We start from the raw sequence: 12,893 nt of genomic DNA on the forward strand, positions 1-12,893 counted from the left end.
AACAAAACTATATATTCTTAACTATTATTTGTTCACCATTTCTTTTACCAATGTCATAATGAAAACCATTAAAGCTTAAAATTCTAATTAAAATATATTACCTGCCACCTTTTTGTGCAAACGGAGAATTTGCAAAAGTGCTTACTATTTACCTATTTAAGATTCAGAGATTTTTAAAAAACAACAACAAAGAATAGATAAATGGAAAGTAATTCTTTTATTGATAACCACTCTTTCTGGTATATGAAGACCAGGATGACCAAACAGATCAAATCAAATGTGGCCCCTTTTCTCACTTATTTATATACACATACTTTCACTTCTTTAAACAAACATCAATATATTAAGCTTTTAAAAAATTATAAAATTTTCTTTATAGTGTCATTTTTGCTTTGGTTGCTCTTATCTTAAATAAACAAGTAATATTTTGAACTTCTATAATGTTGAAAAACACACCTACCAAATTAATGCTGCCTGTAGGAGATCCATTAAATGATTCTGTGTAAAGAGAATGTTTTTAATAAAAAGCCATACAATGGAAATACACATTAAAGCTATAATTTAGAATTATGTACACACATAAAATATATGGATTCAGGATGAAAAAATGATAGTGATTAACTGGTTAATACATTAAAATATTAACTAGTTAATCACCATGTTTTTTTCCACCTTAAATCCATTTAATTTGTTGCCAGTTAAGTAATGAGAGTAATGATAAGTAATGATAAGAAATGGAAAGCTTGAACTGAGAATGAATTTAGGACACTGCCTAGATATTAAGTATTATAACACCTCAATTATGATATTGCTTTTAATCACACTTCATTCTCCTGTTTTTTAGAATTGAAGGTATTATGACTGCTCCCTGCTGTGTTTAAAAATATAAACAGCTATATACAAATTTCTCTATAATGGATAATCTTACTATTTAACACACTAGGATCTAAACTTTATTACAATTTAAGATCATTATAAAAAAAAGAAAAAGCCAAGGTATTACAATTCTGTAGTCACAATAATATTACAAAATTTAAAAAGAAATAGTGAAATTTCCATCCATTATTTTAAATAAGTTGGAACGAATTAAATTAATTACTAGCAAGGAATCTTAGCTCTGCTGACTGCTAAAACTTAAATAAAAATTTATGCTATTGTCAACATAGGCCACTAGGAGGTAGCCAAGCATATATTTTGTTTATAACAGTAAAAATACATTTACTTCTAAAGAGACAACAGTGTTATACATTAAGAGTTTCTGCATAAACTTAAAGAGGACATATTTAATTTTACTCCTAAAAGTTATTCTTAAAGAAGGAACATGTTTTTCAGATTCTTGTATAAGTATGAAAATAATCATATTCCTTTAATGATTAGCAAATTCACACCTATGGGATATGAACCACTCTTTCAGAATCAAAGCATGCACACTACCCAGTTACTGTGGAAATTTGCAATAGAACAGCAACAATGCAAACAAATTATGCCAAAAAATGGAATCTTCCAAATTCTTATACGTAGAGGTATACAGACTTTCCCCAAATCATTTTTAGTGCATCTACATAAGCCTCTAGGCAAAAAAATGAGTTAAATACTATCTGATAAGAAAAAATTATTTCCTACCTACTTACTGGTATATATACTTATACTTACAGGTACTGCATGTGGTCAACTTACCCCCTTCACCATCATCTGATCCTCTGAAACTAGGATCCTTTAGCATATCTAGCTCAGCAAGCATTCGTACATAAAGTGCATGTTGTTTGAATGAAGGATAGAATCTTTCGTCTTGCAACATCAATTCATATACCTTAATGAAATTAAAGCTTTAATATTATGCAAAATAGGTAATCTAAATAATAAAGCATCTTGTTTTATAAAGGTGCATGTAAATAATGCAATAAGTATTTGCATTATTCTTCTACATTTCAGTCTAGAAATCAACAAAAAGTCATAAATATTGACAGATATACAGTCAGATTAGTTAATAAGAATAAAACAGTTCACCTTTCTTTGAATCTGATCAAAAATTTCAGGAGTTGGGTCCTCATTGTTCAACTTTTCTCCCAGTTTCGCTACTAATGGATCATCAATATTAATTCTTGGAGAAGCCTGCCATAGAGAATTAAATAATTTTAGTTTTTATTTTAATTCATTTATTTGTAAAAATTAAAATTAGTGATTATTAAAGATAAAATAAAGCTAGAGAACTACAAAAACTATCATTTATTTTAATAAAAGCAAAGAATCAAGTAGTGCAATTTATTCATAAAAATTATATTATTTCATTTTGAGTTATTGGAAAGAATACTTACAAGTGACAAATTGAAATAATTACATAGGGATGGGATAAGGAGAAGTAAAAAGATAGTTTAAACACCTACAACTTTACACTTAAGATTTAGAATTCTCTGACTGAATTTTTAAATATACAATGAAAACAAATATAAAGGCAATCTGAATTCTAAAAATAGAAATAACCATTTATTTATATATATATTTACCAGGCTTTTTTTGCAGTTAAGCATTTCAAGGTTTTTGGAAAAATGAACTGATATTTGGCTATGATATAGTTATCCAGCATACATGGACTTCTCCATTAATTATAGAAATATTTATTATTGTGATATTTGTAAGTCATGTGACTATAGTTTTTTCTACTAAGCCATTTTTATATATGTGAGTGTTTAAAACTAGCTTATACATTTAGTTTATTCAAATCATGGGATAACCTTCATCCTGGCAAGATGTGGTGCCCCCTTCATATTAAAAAACTCCAAAATCCTAAATGATTGTGTATCAATGGAGATGGGAAGATAGAAACAAGTGAGCATGTGTTACTTGCTTGTCAATATGTTAACCATGTGGAAAGTACATATATCACACTACTGCTTTCCAGATCATCCTAGACATTTCTACAATTCTTTGCTATTTTCTGACAAGAAATCTTCTCTATAAAATATGGCAAAATTTTGCGTGGCAGTAAGAACAGGAAGTTTCTGATTTCTTCATAATGTTATCAATAATTGTTTTCCTCCTCAAACTGATCTTTCTTACTAAGCTTTGCAATAATATTTCTCCTAAGCTCCTTTATTTCTTTTAACACAGCAGTTCATTGCTTGTCACCTGTGTTTTCTAGTTTAGGCTAGATGTTTAATAGTCACAACAGTACAACAATTGTACTGTTTTATGTACTTTGTAGTTACTATAGATTCTGGTATACATAGGTTACCCTATATATTTTATATGTTCAATTTTATATCCATTCAAGATTAGTTTTCCTACAAATTTATCCCTCGACTTACGACCATGAGTTTTGTCCCATTTTACAACCTTTCTTGCCATAGTTAAGTGAATCACTGCAGTTAAGTTAGTAACATGATTGTTAAGTTAATATGTTTTCTCCATTGACATTATTTGTGAGAAGGTCACAAAAAGTTATTGCATGACTCTGGGACATTGCAACCATTATAAATATGAGCCAACTGCCAAGCATCCAACTTTTGATCATGTGAACATGGGGTTGCTGCAAGAGTCGTAAATGTGAAAAATGGTCATGTTACTTTTTTTTAGTGCCACTGTAACTTTGACAACTAAACAAACAATTTTAAGTTGAAGACTACCTGTAATATATTCCTACAACTGTGATTCTTTTTATTATTACGATGTTTAGTGCCTAGTATGGCAGATTTCACTACCTTTTGATTAGTTTTAGAGTGATATCTAAGTACTCAAACTGCTTTGAAATTCATTGAATTTTGTATTCAGTGCATTTGATTCTGTTTAATTTTCTGAAATTTTTCAAATTATTTACTTCTACAAGTCTGTTTGTAGATAGATGTTTTATAAAACATCATTTTTGTTTTAAAAGAATCAATTCTTACCTTTTCTGATAAATACTGTTCATATATTCCAACTGCAGCTGTTCTTAACAGACCTTTCGTTTGTGTTGTTTGATGCATTCCATCCTTCTGATGGTTCAACAATACTTCTAGCTGTTTTTGAGCTGTAACCCTGTATCCTTCTACTGTTATCCAGAAAAAGAGATGTGCTTGACCTCCCATCTGCTGCATGTAATCTAAACAAAAATAACAATGATTTATTTTCAATTATGCCTGTTTGGTTGTTTTGATTATACCAGTTGCCTAGAGTCATGAAAATGAAATAGGAAGTTATACAAATCAAATCAAGTAATTAAATAAACAATTAAATCATATTATAATGGTTATATTTAAAACAATTGATGGAATCCTTTCTTTTTTAAAAAAATGCCAATTGCATTCACAGTTGTTCTGAAGCAATGTTTTCTAACAGGGATTGCACACAACTATTAAAAAGCACTTAGACTTACATTTGCTCCACAGTGCTTTAGATTGCCTTCTACAATCTGAATCCTCATTTTACTGACCTCGGAAGATAGAAGATTGAGTCAATCTTGACTGGTCAGGTTTGAACTCCTGGCAGTGGGCAGAGTTAGCCTACAAATCCTGCATTCTAACCACTGTACTACCATGGCATATTATGTTATTTGGGCCTTGAAACGAAAGAAGTCATCTTTTGCATATGACTGATTTTCTTTGTTGTGTACTATTACATATTTTAGATGTAAATGCACATCACCATTTAGGGACCCTTCTGTTTCTATGGCTCCAGAAAGATGTAGTATTGTCTTTTGCTATGTTTATACAATGTTTCAATCTGCACATTATAAGCAGTGTACAATTAGATTAATACAAATTTACAATAAACCAACACAAAGATATCTTTAAAATATTACATAAAATGTAACAACTTAAAAAAAAAAAACAGTTTACTGCTGAAATCACTCCAAAGAAGTTATGAAACAATCAGGTGTTAATGAACATTTGCAAAATTCTAAGAATAATAGATATCATTGCTTCTGGGAACAGGCTCTATCAAGAGAAGGACTTCATAGAACTTTTTCTATGATTTCTCCGGTGCCATCATAGCAGACATCTTTCAGCAGGCATTTTCTATTTATTTGAACTGATTAAATAGAGTCTATCTGGAAATCCAGATACCCAGTTGCTGGTCTATGGGGACTATTGTTAAATGAAGCACCTAATGATCTCCCTGTTCCTGCTTTCCCCAATGCATTTGTTAAACGAATGCACGTTAGACAGAACATGGGGTGACTCAGGGATGGGAAAAACTGAGGGAGGCTTAGTGCAGGCACAGCCACTCCCAGGAGGCCTTCCCTCCACTTTTTAAGATATCCCATGCTCTGTCTCCTGCCCCTTGGTTTCCCCAAAGCCTATAGGCCTCCTCCATACCCCACCCCATCACCATTTGCTCAGGAAGTCAGCAAAGAGACCGCTCTCTATGTGGCATAATCAAGAAGAAGAACCCGATTTTCCATTCCAATCCATTTTCCTTCCATTCCAATCCTTTAGTCTCTGGCCAGCATAAACTACTGTATTTTTTGCACTATAAAATGCACCTGACTATAAGATACACCTAAGTTTAGAGGATGAAAATGGGAATGACAAAGAGAGAAGAGGTGGGGTTCAGCACTGTAAAACTGCCATGACCCGTATTTTTTGCTCCCTATAATGCACAGACATTTCCATCCACTTTTTTTTTTTGGGGAGCACATCTTATGGAGCGAAAAATATGGTACTTCAATTTCATCTTAACTCCCCTGGCACAAGTCTTATGCTGGTGGGGCTAAGAAGATATCGTAGTGGTTTATGCTGTCCGGGGAAAAAGGATTATCATGGAAACAAAAGAGATCGGATTTCTTTTTCTTGATTATGCCATGTGGCCCAGCGAGGGAGCAGCCTTTTCTCCACTGACTTCCTGAGCAAGCAAATGGTGATGAGGGAGTGGGGATAGGAAGGAACACATAGAACCCAGCATATTGGCAAAGCAGGCCGAAATGCTGGTTCTTGGGACCACAGAGTACTTGGCCAGGCAAGATGGGAGGGAAATAAGAAACAGGGTGTGCTGCAGCATCTGTAGTTGGTCATAAGAACAAATAACCGAGGTGGGTGGGCCTGAAAAATTTATAACTTCGAAAACGGATTCCTATTTAGCATTTGGGGTGTACATTGTAACTTTGAAGATTAATTGAATGAATTGTTGTACCTCAAGGATTACCTGTATTGACCCTGGAAACACATGGTAGCTAATGAAACAACAGTAATGTTACATGGCTACATATGGCTACATATTCTCATTCCAATAAGCTGAAAGTATTTTTTTAAATTATAGTAACCAGAATATGCCTTAAATATCTCCTTGCTTTGCTAAAACTGCTAGATGAATCTAGTAAATAAGTAATGGAGTGGAGTGTCTACAAAGTTTAGGCAAGCATATAAAAAACCCTCAATTGTTCCAGTATTGAAGAAACCCTAATTTGCCAGTGGACTGCCTAGGTTTCATATTTTTCCTGATTACCTAATCTTCAGGCAGCTTCTTCTGGAAGAAATAATTAAAAGAAAAGTGACATATTTGCCAGATTAATTATTCTTGTGACCTTTGAGTGGTAAGCAAAAGAGCAGAATTTCTTCTAAATTTCCACTGCTTTCAAAAGCTACAACATGAGATTTTAAGAAGTGACCTGATAAAACATTGAAACATTCAAGCTATTCAATTTTTATATTGAGATAATGCAGACAACTCAAAAATATTTCCACAGAATACCACAAGTAAAACAACTTTTTTCTGAACTGAAAACGAAGTATTTTATGACTTCATGCATATTCAGATTCACTGACGTGTGTTCAAAATAGATATTTTTTAAACAGTAACCACCATATAGAGCTTAATGCAAATCTCAATAGGTTGATTTATTTTGCTTGATATTTTTTAATGGAGGAAATACCTTTAAATACCATTTAAACTTCATCATAAAATGAAGCATAAAATATTAAACTTACCCTAAATAGAGTTAATGATATAATTTGTTTACATTTCTTTGGCCTAGATCTTATTTAACTGTGTGGATATTTGGGAAAGAGAAACAGCTGTCTGTTCATTAAATTGATTTGGTGTATAAAAAAGCAAACCTTCTAAAATAGATGGGATCAAAAAAAGTCCTCATATCAGTTATCTTTATTCATTTTTAGGTAAATACATACCCATTTATATAGCATCCTATTACAGTACTATAATTTTAATCATGCAATATATATTCATTTCCAACTACTGTTTTCTTACCCATAAAAAACTGTAGTGCAACATTGTTTACTAGAATGTTGTCCAGAGGGACTGTGCAAAGTTTTCCAAAATTTGCAGCCAGTTTCACAGTATCTATTTCCTGAATAAAGGTACAATACATTAATAGACATGGATATGCAATATTTATACAACATAGCTTATTTTTGCTATATATCAAAATCAAGGACGATGTCTTCTCATAAGATTTTAGGTACAGACATTCATAAAGTTAACTATGTAATTTACATGTACAATTTAAAAATTTGTTTGATAATAGATTGGCAATAGATTCTTTATCTTGAGCCAAGATCTTAGTTCAGTAGCAATTGAAATATAGCAAAACTAATATCTTTTTTAGACTGATATGATATGAGAACTAACCTGACAAATTCAAACTACTAATATTCATTAACTATTGAAAACAATGCAAAAGATTCTGATAACACTGAGCTCTATTATTTGATTTAGAAAATCAAGTATCATAATTGGCTCAGATGTTTAGGTATAATTGCAAAACATGAACTATACTTACTTTTCCTGACTGTAGTCTCAGTATTCTTGAATCACATACTTTCTTAACAAAGAGTAAGCTATTTATTTGATTTTTTATATGGTTAATATCTGAAAAGAAAATCAAGTAAGATTTAAAAGGATAAAATACATGTATTTAAATTCCTAATGAATTGTAAATGTATTGCTCAAGGCTACATAGAAGGAGAAGACAATCAAAAGTCTCTGAGGAAAAATGAACATTTTTTTCAAAATGGAATCAATGCTATTATTGATAAGCACAGAAATATTATCTAAGTTAATATGTAATGGCAATGAAAATTTGGGCTTTGTGAACTATTTTAGTGGAATACATTCTTATATTTTTCTATGATAAAATATTTTAAAAACTATCATTCACTCTAAACGACATACACTTTAAATTCATGAACTACATTATAGACATAAATGCACTTCATTTACTCTATACTGATTTTTCTAAGTACAAATTTTGAAAACTTAAGGATTACCTCATGATTGAGCACAAAATTAATTATGATGGAAAACTCATTTTAAAATAAAATTGTCTTTGAAAGCAAGATTCAGCCCTTACAAATGCATAGGTGCTAAGAGCCAAGAATGGCATTTGGAATTACTTAAAATAGTTTCCTTTATTGTTTTTCACACCCACAGACAGAATCTTGCCATACTAAAACAATTATTTACATAACTAGAGATAGACTATGAGAATAATGAGGAAGGAGCCATTTTAATTCTGTTCTTATTGACTAAACTTTTCAAATTCTTCAGCTACTTGCCCTCTGGAAAGCTGCCCGTCCTCCTGGATATCCAGACTATATTCCACAATTTGCTAGAACAAGCATTTCCATAGCATACAATTACCTTCAAAATTGTCTTCCCTTTACTATGTCTACTGAAATAAGTAAGCTTTCTCAAGGGAATTTTTATGCATGCTGGACATGGTTTCAAACTACATAACCTTGGCAAGCTTATACGCAGATTTGAATTTCATAACAGAAAAAAATTGAATAAAATCATGAATAGCTTGTTTTTAAGAGAGGGAAGTTTCTTATTATTCCATAATAGTCAGTTATGTTAATTTATTTAGCCATCCAAGAAACTTATTATGCTTATATGAGGCATAATTAAAAACTGTCAGGCTACTTGCATCTTCATTCTATATCTAAATTCTGGCTTTTTCCCCAGAATTCTCAAATCATCTTATTTTTAAATAGAAAATTTGTCCCTTAAGATTATAACCTTCTAACTTCTAAGAGTTTTTCTTCTACATGAAGAAAAAATACATGCCATCTTAGGGTTATATAATAATTATAAACATAACAGTACTAACCATCTCCAGCTGTATCCAAGGAACGAAGATATTGCAGTTCTTCTGTGGCTTTATCTCTTACTGCTTCTAACTCTCCTACTTTATCACTTACTTTAACAATGTTCATAAAGGCCTCATAATTGCAAATTGAATCACGAATCTGAAATATGTGAGAAAGAAAATGTTAATAAAGCCATGTTTTTCAGATGTGAATTTTATATATAAATAGGCAGTTCCTTTTAAAGCCTGCATTTATATAAAAAAATTACACATCCTCTGAATAACTCAGCTTTTGTTATCTCCTTGCTATCATTGTGCATATTCCTTAAAGCCATAAGCAATAAATATATTTAAGGTTTAGCAATGAAGCACATACTATGTTTATGATTAAAATCATTCTATTTGTGAATAATACATTTTAATGGCACATACATCATTTTTACTCAACTTTTTGGGTCAGCACTACTTTTAACAGTATTATTGATTCACAAAATCTAACAATTTCAAAGAAAACAAAGTACACACAACATTATGTAAATGCTTATTACAGTTATAACTTATAAATGAACTGTTCCTCTAAAATTAAGACTAAATATTGGTCATACAGATTTAAGATAATTTATCACTTGTGTCAGCAGAGAAGGCATGCTTTGAGTCCTGTTAGCCCAATTATTCCGGCTAGTGAGGTCCAGGAGAAGGGCCTTCTCTGCTGTTACTCCGGCCTTCTGGAACATCTTGCTCTCTGATGTGATCAAATAATAACAGAAGTGGAAGGAGATAATCTATTCTTGTCTTTTAAAAGTTTCATGTTCATTCCCATTTATTAGTAATAAAACTTCTAGCTATAAGAATTTAAGGTGATTCTAATTTGTAAGAGTGAAGCATTCCTATTTTCAAATGCTCACATAGCTGCAATTTAAGACATAGATGGTAAAGGTTTAACCATTTTAAACTTTTAACTACATAAAAGAGAAGTTCTGTGCTCCAGTGGTTTGAATCCTATCACTACGTGACAGAGTGAGCTCCTTTTACTCGCAATTAAAGCATGTAAAATGGTGTTTGAGATGATGTTTGATTTCGTTGTACGAGGTGCAATGACAATAAAGTAAACTAAACTAAACTAAAATGCAAATAAATAAAGCACCACCACTTTGATACAATGGTCCATGCTTCGCCACATGCTCTGCACTGCAGCATGATGTCATGCTGATCACTTGACCACAGAAACATGTTCAGACAGCACTGGTTAAATGGCCTAGGGATGGATAGGAGTACCATTCGGATACAACTAGTAAACCCATAAGAATTCCTTTCTCTTTTTAAAAAATAGATGCTTAGAGAAGACTGTGATTCCAATAAAGGAATATTTATAGGTCAGGATTTAAATTATATCAATACATGATTGTTGAAATAGACAACAATTACAATTTGAGAGGTTATATGTGTCAGAGTATTAGTTACCTATTGAATTGTCTTTCCTCACTAACTGTTAAGCCTAATGTATCCAAATTCTGTATCACCAATAGTCACTCATTTCTTATCTAGAAAATATAGGGAACAACATTCAAATATAGAGTCTTCACTTACAAACCACACTTCCAGTGATTGTTCAAACTTATGATACCGAAAACAAAGAACTTGTGGTTTTCCCCATGTTCATATGATCTTGATTTGGGTGTTAAGAACCAGTACACATTTGTAATGGTATCAGCATCTCACTACCTTTACAGCCAGCTTCCAACAAACAAAGTCAATGAAGAAGCTGACAGAAAATGGCAAACTGTGGTCATGTGACAACAAAGTAACCACCAGTTATTTGTTTAATGTCCTTAGCAGAAACTGATATCCTAAGTCAGCCCGGTTATGTAATATGATGCTAAATGATTGTACCACTTATTGGTGGAATTGCTCATCACTATTGTGATTGATAAAGGACTATCAGTAATAAATACACATCTGAATTTGAAGAAATATTGGCTTTACCTTTATACCACAAGTGCAAATATGTATATACATTTATATATATTTATCTATTTATCCTTCTAGCCATGTTTATCTATCTAACCATTCACCTATGTTTTAGCGATCTGTCTGTCATATTTATCTATCTTCCATCCACTCATCAGCTCCAGGATTATTATTTTTTCTAAGTCAATTTTGTTCCTGGTTTCAAGAATAGAAAGCAACTGAAATTGAAATATATTTACTTAAAAAATGGTGGGTTTCTGCTTTGCCAGGTTTGACTTTATGATTTTTAAATAACTTACCATCCATATGAAATGCTGATTAATATAATCAGGATCACTGAGCTGATTTATTAATGGAAGAAGAATTCCTTGAGAAAGGATTTCCTGAAAAATAATGGATAATAAAATTAGATCTATTGTTCATACATACAATTTCTGTAGAATATTACTTTTGATTCAAGCTCTTGCCAAAATAACCAAAAGCCGCTAAATCCATTTATCCTTACAGTCAATTGGATTGAGATGGGTGGCTATACAAATTGAATAAATAAATAAATAAATCTTTCATATATTTTGAAAAATACATTTAATATACTTTAAGAATTATTTTCAGTAAGTAGCAGTCAGTTTTATGTGTTTAGATTTGTATCTTTTAGTAAGTACAATCGTAGTTTAATTCTCAGTACTAAATCCATTAAAAACATAATTAAACTGAAATCCTTTTTCATTAATCATCTTCCACTCCAATTTAATAATACAAAGAATGGCTGTATACACTGTCCCCATGTTCTATGGGTACTGCAGTGTCTGCACACTGATGACTGTCTAAAATAGAAGACAACTCAGTACTCATTGGTTCTCTAATTATTTGAAACCTGTACTATCTGATTGCAAATTACAGAATCTATTCTAATATCTTGGCCTTGAGTTACTAGTTTGAAAGTTTCACCCAAACTTTGAGATTTATATGAAAGAAAGAGGAGAAATACTGAAAAGATAAACAAGAACTAATATTGCAAGAAAACATGAAAGGAACTAAGATATGACCTAAATATTGATCATGAATTTACTTCCCTTCTACTTCAGAAGTTTATGACAGTCCTGTATTATTGAAATACAGGATATTTATATTTGGTAGCTGTGTTTGTTCATGTCTCTGAAGAAAGCTTACTGTCCAATTAATCTTTGTTTTGGAGGAGCACTGCAAGACATATTCAATGGATTTCTTCAATACAAACATATTACCCATGATAACAATAAAGAAATGCCAGGATGGAATCCCATTTCATCTCCCTGTCATCAATCATAACACTGGATAATAAAAATTAGCCTGAAAAAGGCTAATTTAATTAGTCTTTGAATTTTAAGTCAGTTCAATGTAAAGTTTTTTAACAACAGAATTTCATGGATATTTACTACAATAAAAATGTAATGAAGATAACTGTATATAGTTTGCATCCTAAGTAAACAGTGCAGATAAAAACTAGGTTTCATGAATATTTTCTACAATAGATTAGGTAGAGATAGCCTACTGCCACCTGGGCTGCCTACTTTGCTGCAAAAAATGCCTACCTTATTGAACAGCAGACAGATGACACAAATATGAACTCTGAAGCATTTTTTCATAAACATGGTTTTAAACCCTGGACAACATAGCAGCGAATGGCTACATAGCATGATGCTATTATACATCTGTTGATGCTATTATACATCTTGGTACCAAAGGATGTACTTTCTGTTCAGAAAGACTTCAAGAGCTTGGGATATGAATTTAGTAATACGGGCTGTAGGCTTATCTTTTCAGAGGTTCTACCAGTATATAAGGAACAAAAAGGGAAAGGGCAGCGTGTAGCAGAGTTTAATGTGTGGCTAAAAGAGTGGTGTAAAAGGGAAGGCTTTGGTTT

The 12,893-nt window shown here is 31.7% G+C and overlaps 1 protein-coding gene across 16 annotated transcripts in view; it reads right to left on the bottom strand.

Annotated features, from left to right (window-relative positions):
- Nucleotides 1-12,893, bottom strand: part of SNX13 (sorting nexin 13) — a 100,462-nt gene that overhangs the window by 23,041 nt on the left and 64,528 nt on the right. For all 16 annotated transcript variants that reach the window (XM_087916331.1, XM_087916324.1, XM_087916326.1 and 13 more), the window contains exons 9-16: nt 11,290-11,373; nt 9,044-9,182; nt 7,715-7,803; nt 7,183-7,282; nt 3,885-4,078; nt 2,008-2,112; nt 1,678-1,810; nt 461-498 (exon numbers count right to left, since the gene is read on the bottom strand). In XM_087916331.1, the coding sequence (XP_087772457.1) occupies nt 461-498; nt 1,678-1,810; nt 2,008-2,112; nt 3,885-4,078; nt 7,183-7,282; nt 7,715-7,803; nt 9,044-9,182; nt 11,290-11,373 (882 nt within the window). The remainder of the gene's footprint in view (nt 1-460; nt 499-1,677; nt 1,811-2,007; nt 2,113-3,884; nt 4,079-7,182; nt 7,283-7,714; nt 7,804-9,043; nt 9,183-11,289; nt 11,374-12,893) is intronic.

Source organism: Pseudonaja textilis, chromosome Z, assembly GCF_049901715.1.
Source record: "Pseudonaja textilis isolate UNSWEBS1 chromosome Z, rPseTex1.2, whole genome shotgun sequence".
NCBI lineage: Eukaryota > Metazoa > Chordata > Lepidosauria > Squamata > Elapidae > Pseudonaja > Pseudonaja textilis.